At 45.0% G+C, this 20,682-nt stretch overlaps 7 protein-coding genes across 8 annotated transcripts; 5 read left to right on the forward strand and 2 right to left on the reverse strand.

Moving 5' to 3' along the window:
• Window positions 1-184: 184 nt before the first annotated feature.
• BCIN_01g03210 (hypothetical protein) lies at window positions 185-3,348 on the forward strand. 2 transcript variants are annotated; one of them, XM_024690367.1, is made up of 4 exons: window positions 185-368; window positions 457-585; window positions 1,454-2,159; window positions 2,240-3,348. In XM_024690367.1, exons 2-4 carry the CDS (start codon window positions 468-470, stop codon window positions 2,790-2,792), a joined length of 1,377 nt encoding a protein of 458 aa, XP_024546135.1. In that variant the 5' UTR covers window positions 185-368; window positions 457-467; the 3' UTR covers window positions 2,793-3,348. The 2 variants fall into 2 exon arrangements, with proteins under 2 accessions (XP_024546135.1, XP_001550942.2); XM_001550892.2 differs by lacking the exons at window positions 185-368; window positions 457-585 and having other exon boundaries at window positions 1,215-2,159.
• An 820-nt stretch (window positions 3,349-4,168) lies between these two features.
• Bcnop14 lies at window positions 4,169-7,209 on the forward strand. The gene is made up of 3 exons (XM_001550893.2): window positions 4,169-4,511; window positions 4,559-6,610; window positions 6,662-7,209. Exons 1-3 carry the CDS (start codon window positions 4,221-4,223, stop codon window positions 7,064-7,066), a joined length of 2,748 nt encoding a protein of 915 aa, XP_001550943.1. The 5' UTR covers window positions 4,169-4,220; the 3' UTR covers window positions 7,067-7,209.
• An 18-nt stretch (window positions 7,210-7,227) lies between these two features.
• Window positions 7,228-10,286, reverse strand: BCIN_01g03230 (hypothetical protein). Its single transcript, XM_024690368.1, has 7 exons — window positions 9,684-10,286; window positions 9,537-9,625; window positions 8,882-9,358; window positions 8,291-8,829; window positions 8,036-8,235; window positions 7,592-7,973; window positions 7,228-7,524 (listed from the first exon to the last, which is right to left on the reverse strand). Exons 1-7 carry the CDS (start codon window positions 9,998-10,000, stop codon window positions 7,396-7,398), a joined length of 2,133 nt encoding a protein of 710 aa, XP_024546136.1. The 5' UTR covers window positions 10,001-10,286; the 3' UTR covers window positions 7,228-7,395.
• Window positions 10,287-10,961: 675 nt separating this feature from the next.
• On the forward strand, window positions 10,962-12,622 carry BCIN_01g03240 (hypothetical protein). The gene is made up of 4 exons (XM_024690369.1): window positions 10,962-11,294; window positions 11,418-11,527; window positions 11,575-11,761; window positions 11,950-12,622. The coding sequence occupies exons 1-4, from the start codon at window positions 11,085-11,087 to the stop codon at window positions 12,424-12,426; spliced, it is 984 nt and encodes a 327-aa protein (XP_024546137.1). The 5' UTR covers window positions 10,962-11,084; the 3' UTR covers window positions 12,427-12,622.
• Window positions 12,623-13,155: 533 nt separating this feature from the next.
• Window positions 13,156-14,738, forward strand: BCIN_01g03250 (hypothetical protein). The gene is made up of 3 exons (XM_024690370.1): window positions 13,156-13,653; window positions 13,718-14,428; window positions 14,515-14,738. Exons 1-2 carry the CDS (start codon window positions 13,287-13,289, stop codon window positions 14,317-14,319), a joined length of 969 nt encoding a protein of 322 aa, XP_024546138.1. The 5' UTR covers window positions 13,156-13,286; the 3' UTR covers window positions 14,320-14,428; window positions 14,515-14,738.
• A 901-nt stretch (window positions 14,739-15,639) lies between these two features.
• Bcbik1 lies at window positions 15,640-19,133 on the forward strand. Its single transcript, XM_001550899.2, has 2 exons — window positions 15,640-16,656; window positions 16,714-19,133. The coding sequence occupies exons 1-2, from the start codon at window positions 16,136-16,138 to the stop codon at window positions 18,818-18,820; spliced, it is 2,628 nt and encodes an 875-aa protein (XP_001550949.1). The 5' UTR covers window positions 15,640-16,135; the 3' UTR covers window positions 18,821-19,133.
• A 15-nt stretch (window positions 19,134-19,148) lies between these two features.
• BCIN_01g03270 (hypothetical protein) lies at window positions 19,149-20,409 on the reverse strand. Its single transcript, XM_001550900.2, has 2 exons — window positions 20,242-20,409; window positions 19,149-20,165 (listed from the first exon to the last, which is right to left on the reverse strand). The coding sequence occupies exons 1-2, from the start codon at window positions 20,281-20,283 to the stop codon at window positions 19,341-19,343; spliced, it is 867 nt and encodes a 288-aa protein (XP_001550950.1). The 5' UTR covers window positions 20,284-20,409; the 3' UTR covers window positions 19,149-19,340.
• Between the last annotated feature and the right edge of the window lie 273 nt (window positions 20,410-20,682).

Here is a 20,682-nt window from a genome sequence, read left to right on the forward strand (position 1 = left end):
CATTGCACACTGCTGATTGGGTAGAACTGATTGTTCTGGCGGTAGGATATCTTCTTTGGCGAACCGCTCGAGTCCGGTAGTTTCGTATTAAGATCTGGTTAACCTGATTTGGTAAAGATTGGAAGATTGGGCATCGTTGTGGAATGTGTTCGTTGACAAGTAAACTTTGACTGATCTTACAAACGGCTTGAAAGTCCCTGAATTATTAAACTGAGTGCACAACTCTCTCGTACCGATATATTTGCGCAAGGGATAATCCTACCGTGCGACCAGCCCCTCTTCGATCATTAGCAATACTTTTTATGTTATCAGCCCTGTTGCAGGACCCTTTCTAGGCCAGACCAGGGTTTGTCGATAAAGACCAACAAGTAGGTATTTTAAGATTTTCCTCACCCAAAATATACTCGTACATTCATTCAAACAAACATACGAAGTAGATCCTGACCGCAAGTAAAGAAATAAGCAGAATGGCGCCACCATCAAGAAATTGTTTCCGTCAACTCTTTATGACATATCAGTCAAATCGAAAGGTTTTTGGTGGCAGTGAGCAGGAATCCAGATCCGATGAAAAAATAGTACAACCCGGTCAGTGATATCAATTTGTCTGTCGTACACCTAGATTGGCACGGGATAAGATCTCGGAGAGCACACAAACGACTTTGTTTTTCGTTTGATGTTGTATTACTCATACGTTCCCCTTCGTTCATCTGAACTTTCCCCCTTTTTTGCCATTACCTACAGATCAAATTATGGTTCATCCTTACTTCGTCCCTTTCCAACCGCTGGTCAAGCTTATCTATCCACGTAGGACCCCACAGTGGCCAAAGATCAGACGCCTCCTAGCCGCGATCTGATAGCAAACTTTTTTCCTGGTTTGGAAACGCGGGACGATTGGCATGGACCTGCAGAATGGCCGAAACCCAATCAGCGGCCAAGATCATACTGTTACCCCTGAGCGAACAAACAGCCGCGGGGAGATCAGTTGGCTCCGAAGGATTTCATAGGTCGCCGCCTTGTTTCAACTTTTCACATCCCATGTCATGATTTCTAACGATCAAACAATTTTAAGGTACCCCTGGCGTAAATCCTGCAGGTCCTACAAAGGAGCACAGAGTAGTACCCGCATAGAATTAAGTGAAATAGGATGAGATGGCTGCTATCTGCGCCGTCAAGAATAGTTTCTCAACTTCTATCTTCACTTTATACAATTTTCTGTATAGTTGTAGCCCGGTGCTCTGCTATATGTAGACGTTGACCTGTCACTCCTTCAACACATATTTTCTGTATTCAGAATTACCACACTCCTTTTTTTCATTTCTCTTTCGGTTGAACTGGTTTTCTTGCCGATAGAATTCTCCTAGTCGATTTCATTCTCTTAGTCGATTGGATTCTTTCATCATGCGATTTTCACTCCTTCTTTTGGCATCCACGCTGACTGCCTCTGTGGTTTCAGCCCAGAAGTATGTATTTGCACACGTTGTGATGGGCAATACTGCTCACCATACTACCGACGACTGGGCAACCGACATAAAAACTGCCCAGGCTGCAGGAATCGATGCTTTTACACTCAACATTGCCACTGGTGACACAAACATCCCAACACAGGTTGAAAATGCCTTTAACGCTGCTACAAATCTCGGCAGTAGCTTCAAACTATTCTTCTCTTTCGATTATCTAGGTGGAAGTGGAGCCTGGCCGGCTACGGGCTCGTCCTCGGTTGCATCATATCTCAATAAATACGGGGTAAGTTCTGCATACTTCAAGTACAACGGACAAATCTTTGTATCCACTTTCGAGGGAGTGAACAACGCCGGGGATTGGACTCCTAGTGGTCCCATCCGGAGCGCTGTTCAAGGTACTGCTGGCTCCATCTACTTCGTCCCCGATTATACGAGCTTGGGCCCGGATGGATTCAGCGCACAACTCAACAATGTTCAAGGTGGTTTTAGCTGGGATATGTGGCCATCTGGACCAGTAAATATGACGACCGCAAACGACCTTGCTTGGAAAGAGACTTTAGGTGACAAGGCTTACATGATGGGTGTCTCCCCTTGGTTCTTTCACAGCGATGCAAACCCAATCGCATGGATGTGGAGAGGTGACAATCTTTGGTCTGAACGCTGGCAACAAGTTCTTGAAGTTCAGCCTCAATTCGTCGAGTAAGTATTTTAATCCATCCCTCTGATGGGCTTTCTGCTCTAAAGTGCCCGTTGAACATGAAAACTGACTCACCCCACAGAATCGTGACATGGAACGACTGGGGAGAGTCGTCATACATCGCGCCCCTGTTACATGACGAGGAGGTGCCTGCAAACTCCCTTAAATACGTTCAAAACATGCCACATTCTAACCTCCTCACCCTTTTGCCATACTACATATCTCAGTACAAAGGCATGAAATCTAATGCCACTACCGACTCTATGCAATACTGGTACCGCACGTCTCCCGCCGCAGCTGGTTTAACAGGAGGCGTGCTTGGCAACAATCCGAACCAAGGACAGGTAGAATACAGTCCCAACACTCTCTGTGAGGACAAAGTCTTCTTCACAGCATTGTTGCAATCGGCTGCCGATGTGCACGTGCAGATTGGCGAGTCACCAGTGACGAGTTATTCTGGAAAAGCTGGCTTGAACACTTGGAGCCAAGGGTTTTCAGGGCAGACTGGCAATGTAACCTTCTCTATTGTCCGTAATTCGCAGACAGTCAAATCTGAGAGCGGAACTGAGATTACGGCGGAGAGTTCGGTAGTTGGCGGTCTCACCAACTTTAATGTTTGGGTTGGAGGCTTCTAGGGCTCCAATTGCAGGTTGCAAGTCTTTTGAGAAGGAATGCAACATTTGGAGAAGAGAAGAGAGCATGGTGTTGAGGGTGGCGATATCTTCGATTTCAACGTGCTTTCAAAGCCACTAACGTCTCAAGTGGCTTATCTGAAAGCACGAATCTTTTACATTTCCTACAACCACATTTTTACAGCACATTTCAACGATTTTCTAAGGATTCAAAGATAGATGGGATGAAACTAGATGGCTTGGTCTCATGGCAGGGGTTGGATTTACTTTCTTTTCGCTCTTTCAGCATTTCTATTCGATTCGTTCTGTTTAACGACAGCTGGGATGGCAGAGCTTCTCCCTTTTTTTTTTCTCTATATACCCAATGTTTAGATATCCAGCATTGTGTATATTTACACACACCTCGGGGCATGGATTATGGGATATGGGCGGACTATGAACTATGAAGGTCTTTTTTTTGTTGTACATGTATTATGTTACCTTCACTTTGTATACTAGATTATCAGCATGTCCATCTAGGCATATACCATTCACTTGACAATGAATTTCACATTCGAACAAATAGTGCACCTTGATTCTTGGAACTCAATGTATTGAATAATTGCAGAAACACAAGCATATCTTCAAGATGTTTCTTCATAACTCCACATCATACGTCAACTCGAGACGCAGCATTAGATGCAGCGCGGGTGGGTCACTGGTTCACATTAGACGCCTGGGAAGTTCTTATGCATGATCAGAGAGCTTCTGCCTACTCTCATCACAATATCCCAGTGCTAAGGTTACCTTGTACATCACTTGCTTCTATTCGGCAAGATCATCGGTTACGAAACCAAATCGAAGTTAACAGTAATATTTTGCGCAACGAATGATGTACCTAGGTAGATAGTACATGAGCGTCTCTACTAGTTTTTCCGCAACCTTTGATTTCGGGTTCGATAACGGAGTATCATTCAGTGCTTTCTTTTGTGAAACTCAACAATCAAGTACTATTGAAATGCCCAATAGATTCACGGTTCATTTAGTCCATCGTCTGTTTGACTTCACAGCAACTTTTTATAGAGAAGTCATAGGTCAAATTCCGGGTTGATGTTAGGATATTCCGACTGAGCATTGGATAATTGTAAGAAACAAAACTACAAATAGCAGCCACTGGATCACGAAATGTTACATATGAGGTTGTAACACTCATCCATACTTGTCTGTTTGTTTTTCATCAGTATGGCTATTTCAGTGCCGATAAATACCAGCTGTATCAGTTCCTTAAGAGCTGGGCCGGAACAATAGTTTAGCCGCTCAAGCCACATGAATCCCGGAACACTAGCCACAGCATGTTGACGATAAGCGATAAAAAAGTCATGTCGAAAAAAAGTTCGAATGGTGAAATAATAGTTAGCACGAGGACTTGACTTCCATTGCAATCCCATCAAGATGCCGCCATCCCAGCTCAAGAGGCTAAAAGCCTCTCTCCGAGAGCAAGGAATTGTTGGCCCTCAGCAATCGAAGAAGCAAAAGAAACAAAACGCACAGAATGGCGCAAACAAGGAGAAGAAAATCAAGAGAAGTGTCGCGCTCAATGGAATTCGAGATCAATTCAACCCGTTCGAAATCAAGCAGGCTAAAGCACCCAAATTCGAAGTTACAAGTAATAAAACACTTGGCGGAAGGATTTCAAAGGGTATCAAAAAACCGGGTGTTGCAAGAGGTCTTGCTGAAGAGAATGTAAGTTTGTGCGAAAGGGTGCTTGACATCTGCTAATGTCCTACCAGCGCCGTAAAACTTTACTCGTTGAGATGCAAAGTAGAAACCGAGTAGGAGGTATAATAGATAAGCGTTTCGGAGAAAACGACCCCTCAATGGCCCCCGAAGATAAAATGCTCGAACGTTTTACACAGGAGAAGCAGAGAGGCCACAAAAATAGCTCGGCATTTGATCTTGAAGACGAAGAATTTTCGGGCGAGCTTACGCATATGGGACAGTCGCTTTCTCTGGATGGTCCTGCAATCCGCGACGATTTCGACGAGGAGGGATTGGAGTTGTCGGACGCTGACGACCACGAGTCTGATGAGGAGCGACAAGCACTAAAGCGCCGCCGAGGCTCAAATTCCGAAGGGTCAGATGAGGATGAGGAGGGGACAGCTCTGCCAGAACGAAAAAAATCGAAGCAAGAGGTTATGAAGGAACTTATCGCTAAATCTAAAATGCACAAATATGAGCGTCAAGCCGCCAAAGATGATGATGAGGACTTGCGAGAAGAATTGGACAAGGACATGTCGAGCATTCATGAACTTCTTCGCGGAATGGCTCACAAACCGCCACCAGCACCAGCTGCAGCACCGGAGGATATCCCTGGCATGAATCCGGAGCGGATAGCCTTGATGAACGGCGGCGACCGAGCGAAGCTCGAAAAAGAATATGATATTCGAATGAGGCAGATGGCGCAAGACAAACGATCCCAACCTACGGAAAGATCGAAGACCGAGGATGAAAAGATGGAGAAGGAATCGAGAAGATTGCGAGAGTTAGAGGAGAAGAGATTGCGTCGTATGGAGGGTGTGGCAGAAGATAGTGATGACGAAGAAGAGAACCGCACACGAAGGGCAGATGACGAGGAGGAAGAGGAAGAAGAAGAAGAAGAAGATTATGGACTGGGAGATGGTATCAAAACAAGACCTAGTGCTGCGGAATTGGGTGCCGATGACGAGGATGACTTCGTTATAGACGATGATCTCGTAGCGAGTGGCTCAGACATCGACGAGTCGGAGGGTGAATCTGATGGAGAGGATGGAGAATCTGATAACGAAGACGATGAGTTTCTTGAAGGTCTGCTTACTGAAGAGGAGGCCAAAAGACCGGAATTTTTGACTGGTGCAAACGCCCCTCTTCCCGAGGTGGAGCTGCCTGCCAAGAATGGCGTCAATGGTGACCTTGCTTATACCTTCCCATGTCCACAATCGCACGAAGAGCTTCTCGAGATTACCAAAGGCATCGCTCTGTTAGACCTGCCAACGGTAGTACAGCGTATCAGAGCTCTGTATCACCCTAAACTCAACTCGGAAAATAAAGTAAAGCTAGGAAGCTTCTCCGTCTCTCTCGTTTCTCATATCTCGTACCTCGCAAACCAAGCTCAACGACCGCCTTTCTCCGTACTAGAAAACATTATCCGCCACATTCATTCGCTCTCCAAGACATTCCCTCTTGAGATTGCTAACTCCTTTAGACGACATCTCGACGAGATCAATCAATCTCGGGCTTTGGCTTTGAAGGCTGGTGATCTTGTAGTTCTCACGGCTATTGGAACAATATTCCCAACCTCGGATCATTTCCATCAAGTAGTCACACCTGCAATCTTAACCATGGGACGCTATCTTGGTCAAAAGATTCCTCAGGATCTATCGAATTATGCCACGGGAGCATATCTTTGCACTTTGTGCTTACAATATCAACGATTATCTAAGAGATACGTCCCAGAGGTAGCAGGCTTCATTGAGAATACTTTATGTGCTTTGGCGCCTACCAAGTTGGCCAAGATCCCAGGGAGCTTTCCATATCATGAACCAAAAAGCTCTGTGAGGATAGAAAAGGCCTCAGCATCAGACAGACAGATCGAATTCTATGACTGTATTCCACAGGAGCTTTCGGCCGATGACGAAGAGTCCCTGAAGGTCGCTTTGTTAGAGGCAAATATCAAGATCTTGAACTCAAGTGCCGATTTATGGAGTGAAAAATCAGCCTTCACCGAGGTCTTTGAACCAGCTTTGACGATCCTCAAACATTTGGGAAGTAAATCTTGCAGGTCAAAGCTTCCAGAAAGTAGTCAAGTAAGTCATCCAGCAAATATTTACACCTATCAATACTAATCAACCCTCTAGACCCTCATCCGTAAATCCATCTCCAAATTCCAAACCATGTTACAACTAGCGCATCTTGCCCGTCGTCCTCTCGAACTCCATCATCACAAGCCCCTCGCTATCAAAACCTCCATACCCAAATTCGAGGACTCGTACAACCCAGATAAGCACTATGATCCAGATCGTGAACGCGCTGAAACTGCTAAGTTGAAGGCTGAACATAAGAAGGAGAGGAAGGGCGCTATGCGTGAATTGCGCAAGGACAGCAATTTCATAGCGAGAGAGAGCTTGAGACAGAAGAAGGAGAAGGATGCCGCGCATGAGAAGAAGATGAAGAGACTTATTGCGGAGATCCAGGGCGAGGAAGGAAAGGAGTCGAAGGCTTATGAGCGGGAGAAGGAGTGGAGGAAAAAGGGAAAGAAATAGATGTTTCTGTGAAGGGATGGGGATTAATGGCGGTGTGGTGCCATATGCGGTAGTCTCACCACGTAATGTGTGGATTGGTTAGTGGTGTGCATTTTGGATCTGTGGACCTGAAAGAAAATCATGCATAAATGATATAGATACCACCTCGAAGGTCAAAAGAATAAGATTCATTTTCCATATTGCTTGCTCTCCATACAGTTATGCTTTAACCCTCGTTATCATGCCTTGTTATTCATTGTGTTCATATGCGGGTCGTCCTTCCATCCCTTTCGAAAATCAATATTGGCTTCATTGGCTCCATATATTCATTGCCCCGCCCGATCTGAGAACTAATTTACACTCATTTTCTCGATGCTCTTTCTCAACTCTTCATTCTCCTTGGTAATACCACTGTATTTGTTAATCCAGTCGAAAACCTCCTTATGCCAGACCCTTGAATTTTCAGGTTTCAACACCCACTAAGATCACACGACATTAGCATCATACTAAAACAACCGAGCACCCCAGGGGGAGAAAAAAACTTACATGATTTTCATCCGGAAACGTCAAGAATCTACTTTCTACTCCGCGGGTTTGCAACACATTGAAGGGGGCAAGTCCCTCTGAAATGGGCAATCGATAGTCCAAATCGTTGTGGATAATTAGATGAGGGGTAGCCCAATTAGCGACGTGATTGGCAGGATTCCATTTTGCGTAACCTTCAGGATTGTCCCAGATTGTACCTTCGAAGTCGTGATGGGGGAAGAATAATTCGTCGGATGTGTATTGGTTTAGAGTCGAGAAGACACCGTCATGGGTTACAAGAGCTTTGAATTTTCGACCCAAATCGTGACCTTGGATCCAATTTACCATGAATCCACCGTAACTGGCGCCGCACGCTACAGCACGGTTGGTATCGACGTAGGGTCTAGCATGTGTCAATATTGGCTATCATTTATGGGGAAATCAGAGAATATTTTAAAAGCTTACAAGTTCTCTTCAATATACTCGAACCCCTTCACAAGGTCTATATATGGTCGTCCACCCCATTGACCTTTGATGCCATCTTGCAACGCCATACCGTAGCCAGTGCTTCCTGTCGGGTTCGGGGTCACTACAACGTAGCCTTGTTCAGCAAAGACCGCGGGGTTCCATCGCGTGCTCCATCCTTCGTTCCAAGCACCTTGCGGCTAAGTCTATGATTAGTATATTGCAGAAATTATTCTTAGACATTGAGTCACTTACTCCACCATGAATGAGATACGCAAGAGGATACTTCTTGTTCTTATCGAAGTTTGATGGTCGAAATACCCAAGCGTGGACTTTGTAATCTCCAGCTCCTGTATACCAGAACTCATCAACCTGCTTTTGTGAAAGTCCGAAAGCTTTTCCATCATCTGAGCTGGATGAAACGGTGATTCTATCTGATGGTTTGGATGGGTCGATAATTGAATAGACACTGTTGTCAATTAAGGAATTCCCACTGAGAAATATTTCACCGCTTGGCAGAACATGCTGTTCCGTGATGGTTCCGCTGCTAGTTAGAGCTTCAGGTAATTTAGTAGCATGGCGTGGAGAAGCTGGTAGTTTGAACAGCTTTACTCGACCGTCTTCTTCCGCTGTTACGTAGATCTGGGTTCCGTCGTTGCTGAATGTGACACCTTCGGGTTTCAAATCCCATCCACCCTTTCCGTCCTCTGTTTCGAAGAATTCTTGAACATTAGTGAGGTCAGTAATGTCAGGTATCAACAAAAGTCTTGTCTTATCACTTTCGTACTGAATACCTGGTTTTTGTTAGAACATTGCTCGCTTGAGAGATGAAGATATGTTACATACTCTTCATTCTTGTGAAAATCACAGACTTAGCATCTGGCGACCACACGGGCCCTTGACTGTATCCTTTGAGATTACCAGTCTTGACCAACTGGGGCGTTGGAGCCTCCAGCTCTGTGAATGTCTTCAGCGGGATGTAGTATAGATCAGTCTTCGTATAATTGGCTGGGTCAATCTTGGGATCTTTGGCGACGAAGACTATGCCGTTTTTACTAATATCGAAATCTCCTGTTCCTCCAAATGGTGGTACTGGAGACTCAAGAGATATTTTATGACCCGTCAAAGCATTCACCAATCCAGAGACTTTGACGTCTCCAGCTTCCTTGCTTTTTGTAATCGTTGCATACCAGATCGCATTCTTGTTTTCCGTTACCCATGCATCCCATTCTCTCACAAATAGCTTTGAGTAAGTTTTGGCCGTTGACAGAGGCTTCTTAGCTGTTTCGGCATTGTATAAATTACCGGATGGAGTTGCCAAGCCTGAGAGAGGCGAGAATTAGCTATAGTAGAAGCGACAGTATATTGTGAACTAGACGGCATCCGATGATATGACTAAGAGAATCGGACGTTCGCACTGAACTATTGTTCACGTGGAGTTGAAACCTGGAAGTCATTCGGAGATTTCAAAGAAGAAAAAACAAGTGATTATAGTACATACCAGAAACAGCTATAGCTACAACATCCGAAGTAAGAGCTGTAAGTTTCACATTTGAGATAGCACCGTCGAAAGTCGTGATGATTTTAGGCCTACAAGCTGTCAATCAGAGATCGTTCACGAATGATACCTATATTGAGACATATTTACTTCTTTTGTAAATCATCTGCGTCGGCCAGTACCAAATGAGTCACGCCCTTCTCTCCAGCTCTCAACCATATTACCTCGTTCTTCCATCCCAGCCACACTGGCTCACTATCATTTGCATCATCGCTCAGGGTTGAACTTTCCCCCGAGCCTATATTTAACACATTGATTTTGGCAGTCTTGGAATGGGATTGGAACGAATACGTTGATACGGTATACAATGCCAGTTTACCATCTGCGTTTGGTGTTGCTGCTGATCTCCGAGGTGCAGAAATCAACACTTCGGGGGTGAAAGTGGAGGGATTAAAGCGGATAGTCATGATTTGATTGTCCAACTTGATTCTGATTCTGGTGCAGATGGGGAGGAAATGTCTAATCGTTCGACAGTTTGATGGTTTAACTTTTCGACCGAGCAAGCGTTGATAATTGACAATTGACAATTAGAAAACAATGTGTTGGATATGGCGGCGACTCTTACACCGCAATGGAGCCTCTTGTTGACAAGCACGTGATATGCGATGCACGCTCGCAAGAGGCAAGCTCAATAGAAACCCCGCACATGATATCCGACACTAGCCTTGAAATCACCTTAGTCACCTTAGTCACTTTTAGCTTTAACGATGTTCTTCTATCGAGAATCAACTTCAGTCTAATCTGATCTCGAAATGTCATGATTGCCTTTCTAGTCGTGGCAGTAGAATCTTTATATTGCTGCCACGGATTGACTTGCCGATATTTGGCTCCAAGGCCTTGGCAACGGATCTGTTGCTGAAGCGCCGTAGGTACCTAGGTTACTAAGACCTCTTATGTTGGAGCCAATGATCACTTTGTAGCCCAATTTTCCACCAGTCAATATCAACCATGATATACATAGGTATCCTTTCGTGACCTGTTCAAAGTTGTGGAGATTATGCTGTTTGTGTAGAAGAAAAAAACATTCACACAGTCAGTCCAGTTCTAGCCTTTGGGCACTGCAATTCAATCTGAAGGAATTGCATTGAGGTTTGCAAATCCATGCCACGTTAAGTCATTCCTTTCTATGCCGTGGAACCCATCCTCTTCGTGCTGCTGAGTGTCAACGAATCTCATCCTCTTATCTGGGGCCAAGTCTCTCCAGGATCACTTCCCTTGGCCGCGATTTAATCACAAAACCTGACAATAGGACTAGAATTGGATGGGATCCTCATTTATCCTAGGCTTCCAAGAATTACAACTACGATTATTTACATATTAGTGCTACATATGCTTATGGTGCTTTTTATTTATATAACTGTGCTTGTTGGTTGCTTCGCGTGCCATTTGCTATTCGCAAATTCATCCTCGTCTTCGTCTTCTCTTTCTTTCTTTCGCTGCGCTTCTTTCCTGTATGCTTTTTTTTATTAATTATTGGCCGAAGACACCATCATGATCTCATTTCGAGGATTTATGCTGCATTTATTGATAATAGCGCTATGTCGAGCCGAGATAACTTTCAAATCTCCTTCCATGGGAGAAGTTGTCGGCCCAGGAGCGTACAAAATTCGTGCGAGTGATAGCGGGATAGTGCCCACCTTGGGACAATTTGACGACGCGAGTTGGGAAGTTGTTCTTTTCACTGGAAATGATACTGCTCCAGTAAGTTGTTGTCACTTGGATGCGTTCGCACGGTGTATATATCGCAAGGAAGAGAAAGAAAAAGTTGAAAAACGGATCGATGAAGCGGATTGACAAAGCGATGCTGAATACATACATCTACAGTTTGAGCTTTATATATACAAAATATCCGGATACCAAATGAAAGATCCAACGACTCAGTCCCCTCCAGTGAATATCAGAAACAGCTCAGGTCCGAACCTGGAAGACAAATTGTAAGATGCCTGCTACCCCCTTTAGAACACCTACCAATACAGAATAGCTTTTTCGGGTATCGCTCCTATCTGACATCCAATGAATCTATTTGGGTCACAGCCTACTCGGACCGATTTACTCTTACAAACATGACCGGTTCTTTACCCGATGATGTAACTGCCGCAAATAATAATGTGAACTCGACAACTGCTCCAAAACGAACAATCTCTTGCGGCGCAAAGTCTGGAGGAGAGGTGAGTTTACCCGATCCACCAATTAACTTTGCTTTGATTACACACTTCCGTTCCCTAACCTCACACTCTACCTCTATTTTCCATTATACATTCCCCTTTCACTTCCATAAACAGCATTGGCATCTCGTTTTCACCTTCCCCGCCAGAACTTGTCCTCAATACACGATACTGACCCTCATCTCTTATAGTGTGACGAGAAGGTATTAGAAACCCTGGGGCTAGGATCGGTGACGACAAATGATCCAAGTGTTAGTACAACGGCCACAGCAACCGCAACGGGGTCTGCCCCAGAGGACACAACTTCAGCTGGAGACCAAGCCGATACCAGCACGGATAGTGGTAGAAGATTAAGCCGTGGGGCATTTGCGGGGGTAGTCGTGGGTGTCGCGGTAGCAATATCGGTAATGATCGCAGCGGGGGTGTTCTTTCTAATGAAAGCCAAGAAGAAGAAGAGGAAGAAGAATATGCCGGAACGAGAAACGGTTGGAAATGACAAAGATTTGACAAATCAAGGATCGAATGCATTTCATGGAGGGGATACCTATGGAGGAGTGATGAAGAAGAATGGGATTGAAGATGTGGGCAGACGAGAGTTGGAAGATCGTAGAACGTATGAGATGAGTGCGGGGTACCATGAAATAGCAGAATTACCGCAAAACTCGTGAGCTCTATCAGTATAATAATAGACTTGAGATAACTAGGTATATTTTTGATAGCCACTCGTTCCATATACTAAACATGTGTATAGCGTCTTGGAGGTCTCAAAATACCGGCGATGAAAGACCTTGGACTAAAGTCATTTGAAACATTAAGCCCACTTTGACATTGCAGTGCTCTTAAATAACCACACTTCTTTGGACATCTAAACATTAACAAAATATTTCCTGTACTTCGCATTATTGGGACATTTCCTAGAATATGAAATTCTGGTTCCTGAACAGGAGTAACTCGTTTATTGATCAGACTGTACAATCTTGAGTGTGTGAATCCGTCTAATGCGAACAAGCTTCCAGCATTTTTCCGTGTCTCATCTCAAACCGCTTTACGATCATTTCGAGACGAAAAGGATATGAAGCTTTACCATCTTTCGGTTCGGCAGTGAACTATCGGTGGAAACGCTGATTCGTATATCTGCTCACTAAAGCGAGTGTTCGTACATTTGGCTCTCATGTTCTATAACCTGGGGTTGATATATAGCAGGTTTGTGTACCTATTTGGATTAGATGGACTGGTCGAGATACAAAGAATAGAACATGGGAGGAGGACTATCAGATCAGTTATGATGAATGAATTTTTTATTTTCGCAGTCAAACGTACACTTTATTAGAGCCTCTGATCATGAACGCCTAACCCTAAAGTTTAAAACCCCGCAGAGGATGATCCAATACCACAGTGCCGGTACTACGCGCGACTGCCCCACAAGAAATACCCTTCGTTCGTCAGCCTTGTGGCTGACCATTCTGGGCAAATCAAACCATAATTCCCTTCATAACCACTTTTGTTACTGAATGTAGTTTCGTTAAACATGGCGATGCTATCGCCAGTGGGACAGGAGCGGTTGTTATTCTTAGGGCTGGGAATTACAACTTGTGCTGTTTTGGCCTTTGTGCGTTATCGCCTTGTTCATTTTCGTGAAGCTGCCACAATTCCACCTCCCGAGAATAAATCGCACTTCATCGACCAGAAGACGGAGGATTCTTTGAAGCTCAGTACATTGGAGAAGTTGATTAAGAATCCGAACTACGGAATTCAAGAGACTGCGTCGATCATTGTCTGCGAACGTGCTCTGCACAATGAATACGCCATTAACAGCCTCCTTTACGAAATCAGTCAACCGGAATACAGCAAACGAGCGATAGCAGTTCGAGCATTTATCTTGATTGTGAACAATTGTAGGTATTTCCACTCTCAGTTTCCTGTTCGCTTTTCCGTTCCATCAAACTCATCCCGTTCTAGCAACTGTCAAACGAATACACAAGCCCGAAACATATGAAGCACTGGTCAAAAGCTTGGAATATTCTGTCGAGGACTACGTGCACCATGAATACGACCCGGATTGGGATAACTGGCCCCTTCGCGACACAGCGGAGAAAAGCTGCCTCATGATAATATACGAATTGATTTACAAATACGGGGTTCAGGAACTTCTAAACGCTGGGTTTATAGAACGTTGGTTGGTGAAAGAGCCCTGGGGTGTAACCACAGAGGAACGTTCAATAAATTTCATGGACTCACTCAACAAAGAGAAGAGCTTGAATCGAGTGATTGTGCCACTATTTGATGATGAAAGGGGCAGGAGAATGTTAGAGGAAGCGAAACTTTTACCGGCAAGTCCTGATTCAGCTTCAAGGCATCTTGGGATGGAAGGGACTGAGGATCACGACATGGAGGATTTTGATAGCAATTTTGCTGAGAGAAGGCCAAGGGATCAGACTACGGCAGAAGATTATCTCAGAAGACGCCATAGGGAGGCCATGGTTCTGAACGATGGTACAAGACCCTTCGAAAGAGGCGATATTTACGAAAATCAACAAAGACCCAGGGAGTCTGTCGAATGAAAAATATATATATATATATATATATTCATGCAAGAACAATCCAACGACTTCAGACAAAGTCAAAAAGTCTGCTTTCGCAACCGGCACACCCAAGTAGTCAATTGCTGAGGTACGTTCTACATTGGAACAATAATATACTATATCGCGTTCGCTCTTGTGGTTTCCATATAAGTAACTCACTGACCTGGATAACAGCCATAGAAAATAAAGCGTTCACTATGGAGCGACAGGATTAGGATAACATGGCACCCGTCGCTTTACCGGCTCACATTTCGAGCTCCTGGAATTGGTTTGTCTAGATTTAAGGTTAGCAAGTGTGAAGTAATCGGATATCTTGACGTTGACAGTAGAAGGGGGATCAGATAGACCATTTGTTAGCTTTAAGTTGCAAGAAAATCAAAGTTCTATTTAACCGTTCAAAAAACATTTCCAAACTGAGTGATGTTCTTATTCCTAGTGCACTTTACATGCTACAAAATACTCAGCTCAGAGCTCAGAGCTCAGATCTCAGATGACGGACTATCATGATGCTTACCCGTACCTGTCTGTACTTGTCTGTACCTGCATCAATTGCAAGGACCAGGGGGCTATCCTGACATCAAAACAATGTTGGACAAGCAACGAAATGGAAGATTCTCATGAACTGTGTGTGATTTTCTGTATCGATGAAGCTGCAGTGGATAGAATGCTGAGCCTTTGAAGCTTCAATGGGCTTCAGTCACTCATCACTCATCACTCATCACTCATTACTAGCTGTCTAGACAGCACGATGTGTACTTTTTGTGACGGTTGGTTTCAATCTTTCCCTCCAGACCCAATGCTCGTATCTATATTAAGATCCCCACACACTCCGATAGGCAGAACTACCTCTCGAATTACTGGCAGAATTAATCAGGTTTATCAGCTCAAGAGAGACGTGCCATACCAGCAAAAGCATGGATCGCTGAAAGATACTCTAGGTGATCCTTTGAATGGGGACAATATAGAATCACCCAATATGGACCATCGCCATGAGGCGTTTCGCCGGACTATCTAATTAATGATGATGACGAGGACAGCTGCTTCATATCCTCTCTAGGAGGAGAGCAACAGCGGATTAGATCGGATATGTATAATACGCCTGCAGAAGCTTCATCATTGGGCCCCGGCTATGCTTCCGCTTCCATAGGAAATGGTAGAATGATCTTACAGAACAAGGAATGAGGAGCCACAATTTGATTACATTCATGCCCACTGATGCCATTGGCTATAGTTTCCGTGTTGGATGTTGACTTTGACCTTCTTCCACCACTCTCAAGTTCGCCGTTGCTTCCCTCTATTGCAGGGGTCGGATCAACATGTCTATAAACAAACATATGTACCGGCGTTGATCTCTCCTGCAGACTGCATTTGCACTTGCTTCCCTCTTCCTCCTCCCGTTTCCTGGTCTTCTTCTACAAGCTGCAGGCGAGAGAGATAACTTCTACGCACCTTCCATATCCCTCACCTCTTCTCTCCCCACAAGTTCGTTCATAATCCTTTCGTCCTGTTGTTTTGTCTAGCATTACCTTGCAATTCTTAACAACGGCCGATCGTGGACATCAATCAATAAAAAGGACGACAAATCATCTTATAATTATTATCCCAAACTTTCATTGCACAAATTTGAATTGGATACTCATTTGGCTTTATTCGGAGCGATAAACGTAGAAATTAATCGTATAGGGGCTTTTATCAGACAATCAAGAACGGTGATTGGCTCACAGCGGTGAATTGTGAGGGGTGGTAATACAGAAAACAAATAGTATAGGGAGTATTTTTGGGTGGATTGTTACCAATGTCTACCACAAGAATCTCAACACCGAAAAGGTCCCCCAAAAAATCGACTTTTGTCAAAACTGGAATCTTGACCACCAAATCAACGCCCAATCTCAACGCCTCCTATAATTTGGCATTACTACAAGCTTCAGGAGCTACACCCGTTCCTGCATATCCTTCCAATAACGGTCAAAGTTTTGCCCTAAATAATCCTAGGTCGCAACCGTCTCGACAAGTCTCACTCGCTTCCCTTACCTCGAATTCACTTGCGACAATCCCGGATGCAAGCAAGAGATACCCTCTTTCTACAGTCTTTGATGAGGATATGCCAACAGTAGGCAACATGCCGCCATACACACCTGCTCGAGTTGGCGGTGGACCGGAAGAACTAGAGGTTGGTGATATAGTCGATGTGCCAGGTAACATGTATGGTATCGTCAAATTTGTTGGCAGTGTGCAAGGCAAAAAGGGTGTATTTGCTGGGGTAGAATTAAGTGAAACGTTTGCTTCGAAAGGGAAAAACAATGGCGATGTCGAAGGGTGAGAGATTCAAGCAATAACCTCTGCAGACAATGAACTGATTGATGTTCGATCCAGAATTCAATACTTTGACACAACCATCGATGGTGCTGGGATTTTTCTTCCAGTCAACAGGGCGAAGAGACGTAGCACCCCTTCGTCGCATGATGAGTCATTTCCCCTTTCACCGGCGTCTCCATCGATGGGCAATAGGGCTGGGAGATTAGGATCTGAATTAAATGGTCAGCCAACACCTTTGTTACCAAAATTCGGTCAATCTGTTGGTCCAGGCAGAGCGGCAAACCCATATGTCCAAAAAACACGTCCATCCATGGCTACACCTACCACCTCAAGACCGGAATCACCAGTTCGAAGAGCAGCCAATGCCAACCCATCATTAAATACACCTGCACAAAGAGTCCCATCTCGATATGCAAGCCCTGCGCAGGCAAACTTTGGACAGAGCGTTAGAGGAACACAAGATTCTAGAGATCCAAGTAAGAAAGTTGGCTACACCCCCCGAAATGGCATGAAAACACCAATACCTCCACGAAGTGTTTCTGCACTTGGAACGGGGAATAGACCTGCACCAATGAACTCGATGAATTTCAGTGATGAAGAGACACCTCCTGCAGAGATTGCACGTACGGCAACAAACGGAAGCGTAGGCTCAGTCTCTTCTTTCAACGCGAAATTACGTCCAGCATCAAGATCCGCATCGCGTACAACTTCCAGGGCTACCGACGACGAATTTGAGCGATTGAGAAGTTTGTTAGAAGATCGCGATAGGGAAATAAAAGAACAGGCTTCTATTATAGAAGACATGGAGAAAACTCTCAGTGAAGCACAATCGTTGATGGAGAACAATAACGAGAACGCAAGTGGTAGACATAGTCAGGGAAGTGTGGATGACAAGGACGCAACACAGTTGAGAGCAATAATACGTGAAAAGAACGACAAAATCGCCATGCTGACTGCCGAGTTTGATCAGCATCGAGCTGATTTCAGAAGCACGATAGACACGCTCGAAATGGCCGGTGCGGAAACCGAGCGAGTGTACGACGAGCGCATGCGTGTTCTCGTAATGGAGCTCGATACAATGCACGAGAATAGTCATGATGTAAAGCACGTTGCTGTACAACTGAAACAGCTAGAAGAGCTCGTTCAGGAGCTCGAGGAAGGTCTTGAAGATGCACGACGTGGTGAAGCCGAAGCTCGGGGAGAAGTTGAGTTCTTGCGTGGAGAGGTTGAAAGAACTCGATCTGAACTCCGCCGCGAGCGAGAGAAGACTGCCGAAGCTCTTAGCAACGCAAATTCTCCTACGAGCGCAAGTGCGGAAACACATTCCAAAGAGATTGCTCAGAGAGATGACGAGATTCGTGGATTGAAAGCCATCATCCACTCGCTCAGCAGAGATGCCATACCTGATGGGAATTTCTCGGATCATGAGGCAACACCAAATATTCTACGACCTGGACTAAACCGAAGTCGAACAGAAAGTGCTTCGGTTTCTGAGGAGGAGCGCCGTACTCGGGAAAAGCTAGAGCGAGAAGTGAGTGAGCTTCGTGCTCTCGTCGAAAGCAAAGACAATAAAGAAGAACAAATGGAGCGCGAGTTGGAGGGATTGCGAAGAGGAAGTGTTAGCAATCCTACTACGCATCGTACTAGTGCCATGAGCAGCGGAACTGTGACTCAGGATAGGAATTCTCTCCAAGACAATAAGAGCACAGTTGTAAGCTGGCGAGAACGTGGTGCCTCAGATGCTCGCCGCTACAATCTGGATTCAATGCCAGAGAATGACAGCTACTCCTCTGCAGCTGAGGATTTCTGTGAATTATGCGAAACCTCAGGTCATGATGTTCTACATTGCCCGATGTTTGGCCCCAATGGTAACAGCAGCAATTCTAAGGATGAGTCACCTAAACAGCAACGAACAGGAAAAGACGTTGTCATGGAGGGACTTAAATTATCACCCAAACCTTCTCAAGAAGAATACAAACCGGCGCCGTTAGCGCCAGCTAAGAAGTCGCCTGATGCGTCGCCTATCAAGACTGTTCCCAACCTTATGGAACCAGGACCTGCCCCAGGAAAGGAAAGTGGAGTAATCAACATGGATAAATGGTGCGGTGTATGTGAAAGAGATGGACATGACAGTATTGATTGTCCTTTTGAAGATGCTTTTTAGGAGACTACTGCTTTCGATGTTTCAGGATAAGCAGTCACAACGACGACTTTTTTCATAGATTTTCTTTGTTAATCATAGGCAAGGCCGCATTGCATTGCAGGAGCGTAATCCGTCTGCGATATACCCTTTCGGTTCTCTGTTTGAAGTATGCTTTTCAAGCGATAAGTTTAGAGGGGAAGATGATGTTTTTACGAGGATTGAATGAGATGGATGAATGCAGGCTAAATCGGGGAAGGGGGAGGGAAGACAAACATGAGTTGAACGGACGTAATGATCATGTAGTATACTTTGTCAAATTAATGATCCAAATGCAGCATTTTATTCTAGATGGAGGTGCTCCTCATTTCCTCGCATGTGAAATGTGAAATGTTTATTGTTAATTGATTATGGTGTTGAAAATTTATGCAGAGATGAAATTGTCTCAGTAATTTAAACAGTAAGTCCGAAGGGCTTTCAGAACGCCGCCTCCAACGCCTAGGTACATTTATCTCTCGACTTGAGATATTAAAACTAATCCTCATCATGACTGTTCGGATCCACACGTGACTCTTACCAATTCCTCCAATTCTCCTAGCGTCATCTCCTTGATTCCGAATACACTGTTATGCACGCGCTCAAAACTACCCCCGAAATCGAAACTTGAGTCCGAATCTGAGCTTACATCGGTGCGAATATCCCATTCTTGACCGGGTGTGAGTGATTGGGCAACTGACAACAGTTTTTCATGAGAGATATCAATATCCTTGATGCGGATAGGACGATTTGCCGTTTCGCGCGGGTGTGTGAGAATTCTCCGGACGGCTTTTGAAAGACTGTGAAGGGTGGTGAGGGAGATGGGGACGGTTTTCGATTGGGGATGGAGTGTTGCGGCGCGGTTTTGGAAATCGAAGAATAGGTTGTTCTTGAGCGATAGTTCGAGGATGGGGTTGCTGAAGACGAGGGTGTAGCTCAGAGAGGTTTGGGTGGCTTGCTCTTTGAGGTATTCTTCGATGGCGATTTTTTGGGCGAAGATCTGGTTGCTGTGGCAGTGCTGCTGCATGCGGGCGGAGTAGAAATCATAGCTGTATTCTGAGGGGAGGAATCGGTGCACGTGGGCTTGGATGCAGGCGTCTATGAGATTCTTTTGGATGGGGATGGCGGTCGGAGAGAGGGTGGAGATGAGTGCGTCTTGATTGGTTAGGGCTTGGGTGAGGGAGGTGAGAGAGGTGTAGTCGACTTGGACTACTTTGAGCGCGGGAGCGGATAGCGATTGGTAGGTGGTGGAATCGCGGGTTAGGATTGTGATGTCGAAGAGTTCGGATTTTAGAAGCTCGGTCACGATGGCTTGGCCGATTGGGCCGGATGCCTGGGGTTTGTTATTTGAGAGGGGTTGTGGAGAAGGGGAATGGGGATGGGAATGGGAATGGGAATGGGGGACTAACGCCGGCTACCGCGACTTTTTGGGGGGCTATGTCGAATGGCATGATGAGAAATTCGCGATTCGAGTAGATGTGAATGGATACAATAATGTGAGCGCTCAGGAGGTTATGAGGAGAAAAATTCTAGATAGAAAATAGTTCTTGGGATATCCTCTCTGGGCTTTTTATACCATATATTTTTTTTTTGCAACTGGTCATGTCTGGTTGCGCAGAATATGGGCTGATGAAATCACACCACTGAGTGTTCCGATTCTTCAACGCCTAAGAATCAGCACCATGCTTGAGTTTATAAATTGCATCGCTCTTGGCCGGATGGACATCACGTTTATTAGTCGTGGGTGCATTTTGTCGATTGGCGTAATGAATGGTTCGATGATACATTTTTTCCCCAGCCTTCCCCCCCCCCGTCCTGTGTATCACTCATTCTTGCTGGTTCGGGTTTTT

This window comes from Botrytis cinerea, chromosome 1 (assembly GCF_000143535.2).
Source record: "Botrytis cinerea B05.10 chromosome 1, complete sequence".
Lineage (NCBI taxonomy): Eukaryota > Fungi > Ascomycota > Leotiomycetes > Helotiales > Sclerotiniaceae > Botrytis > Botrytis cinerea.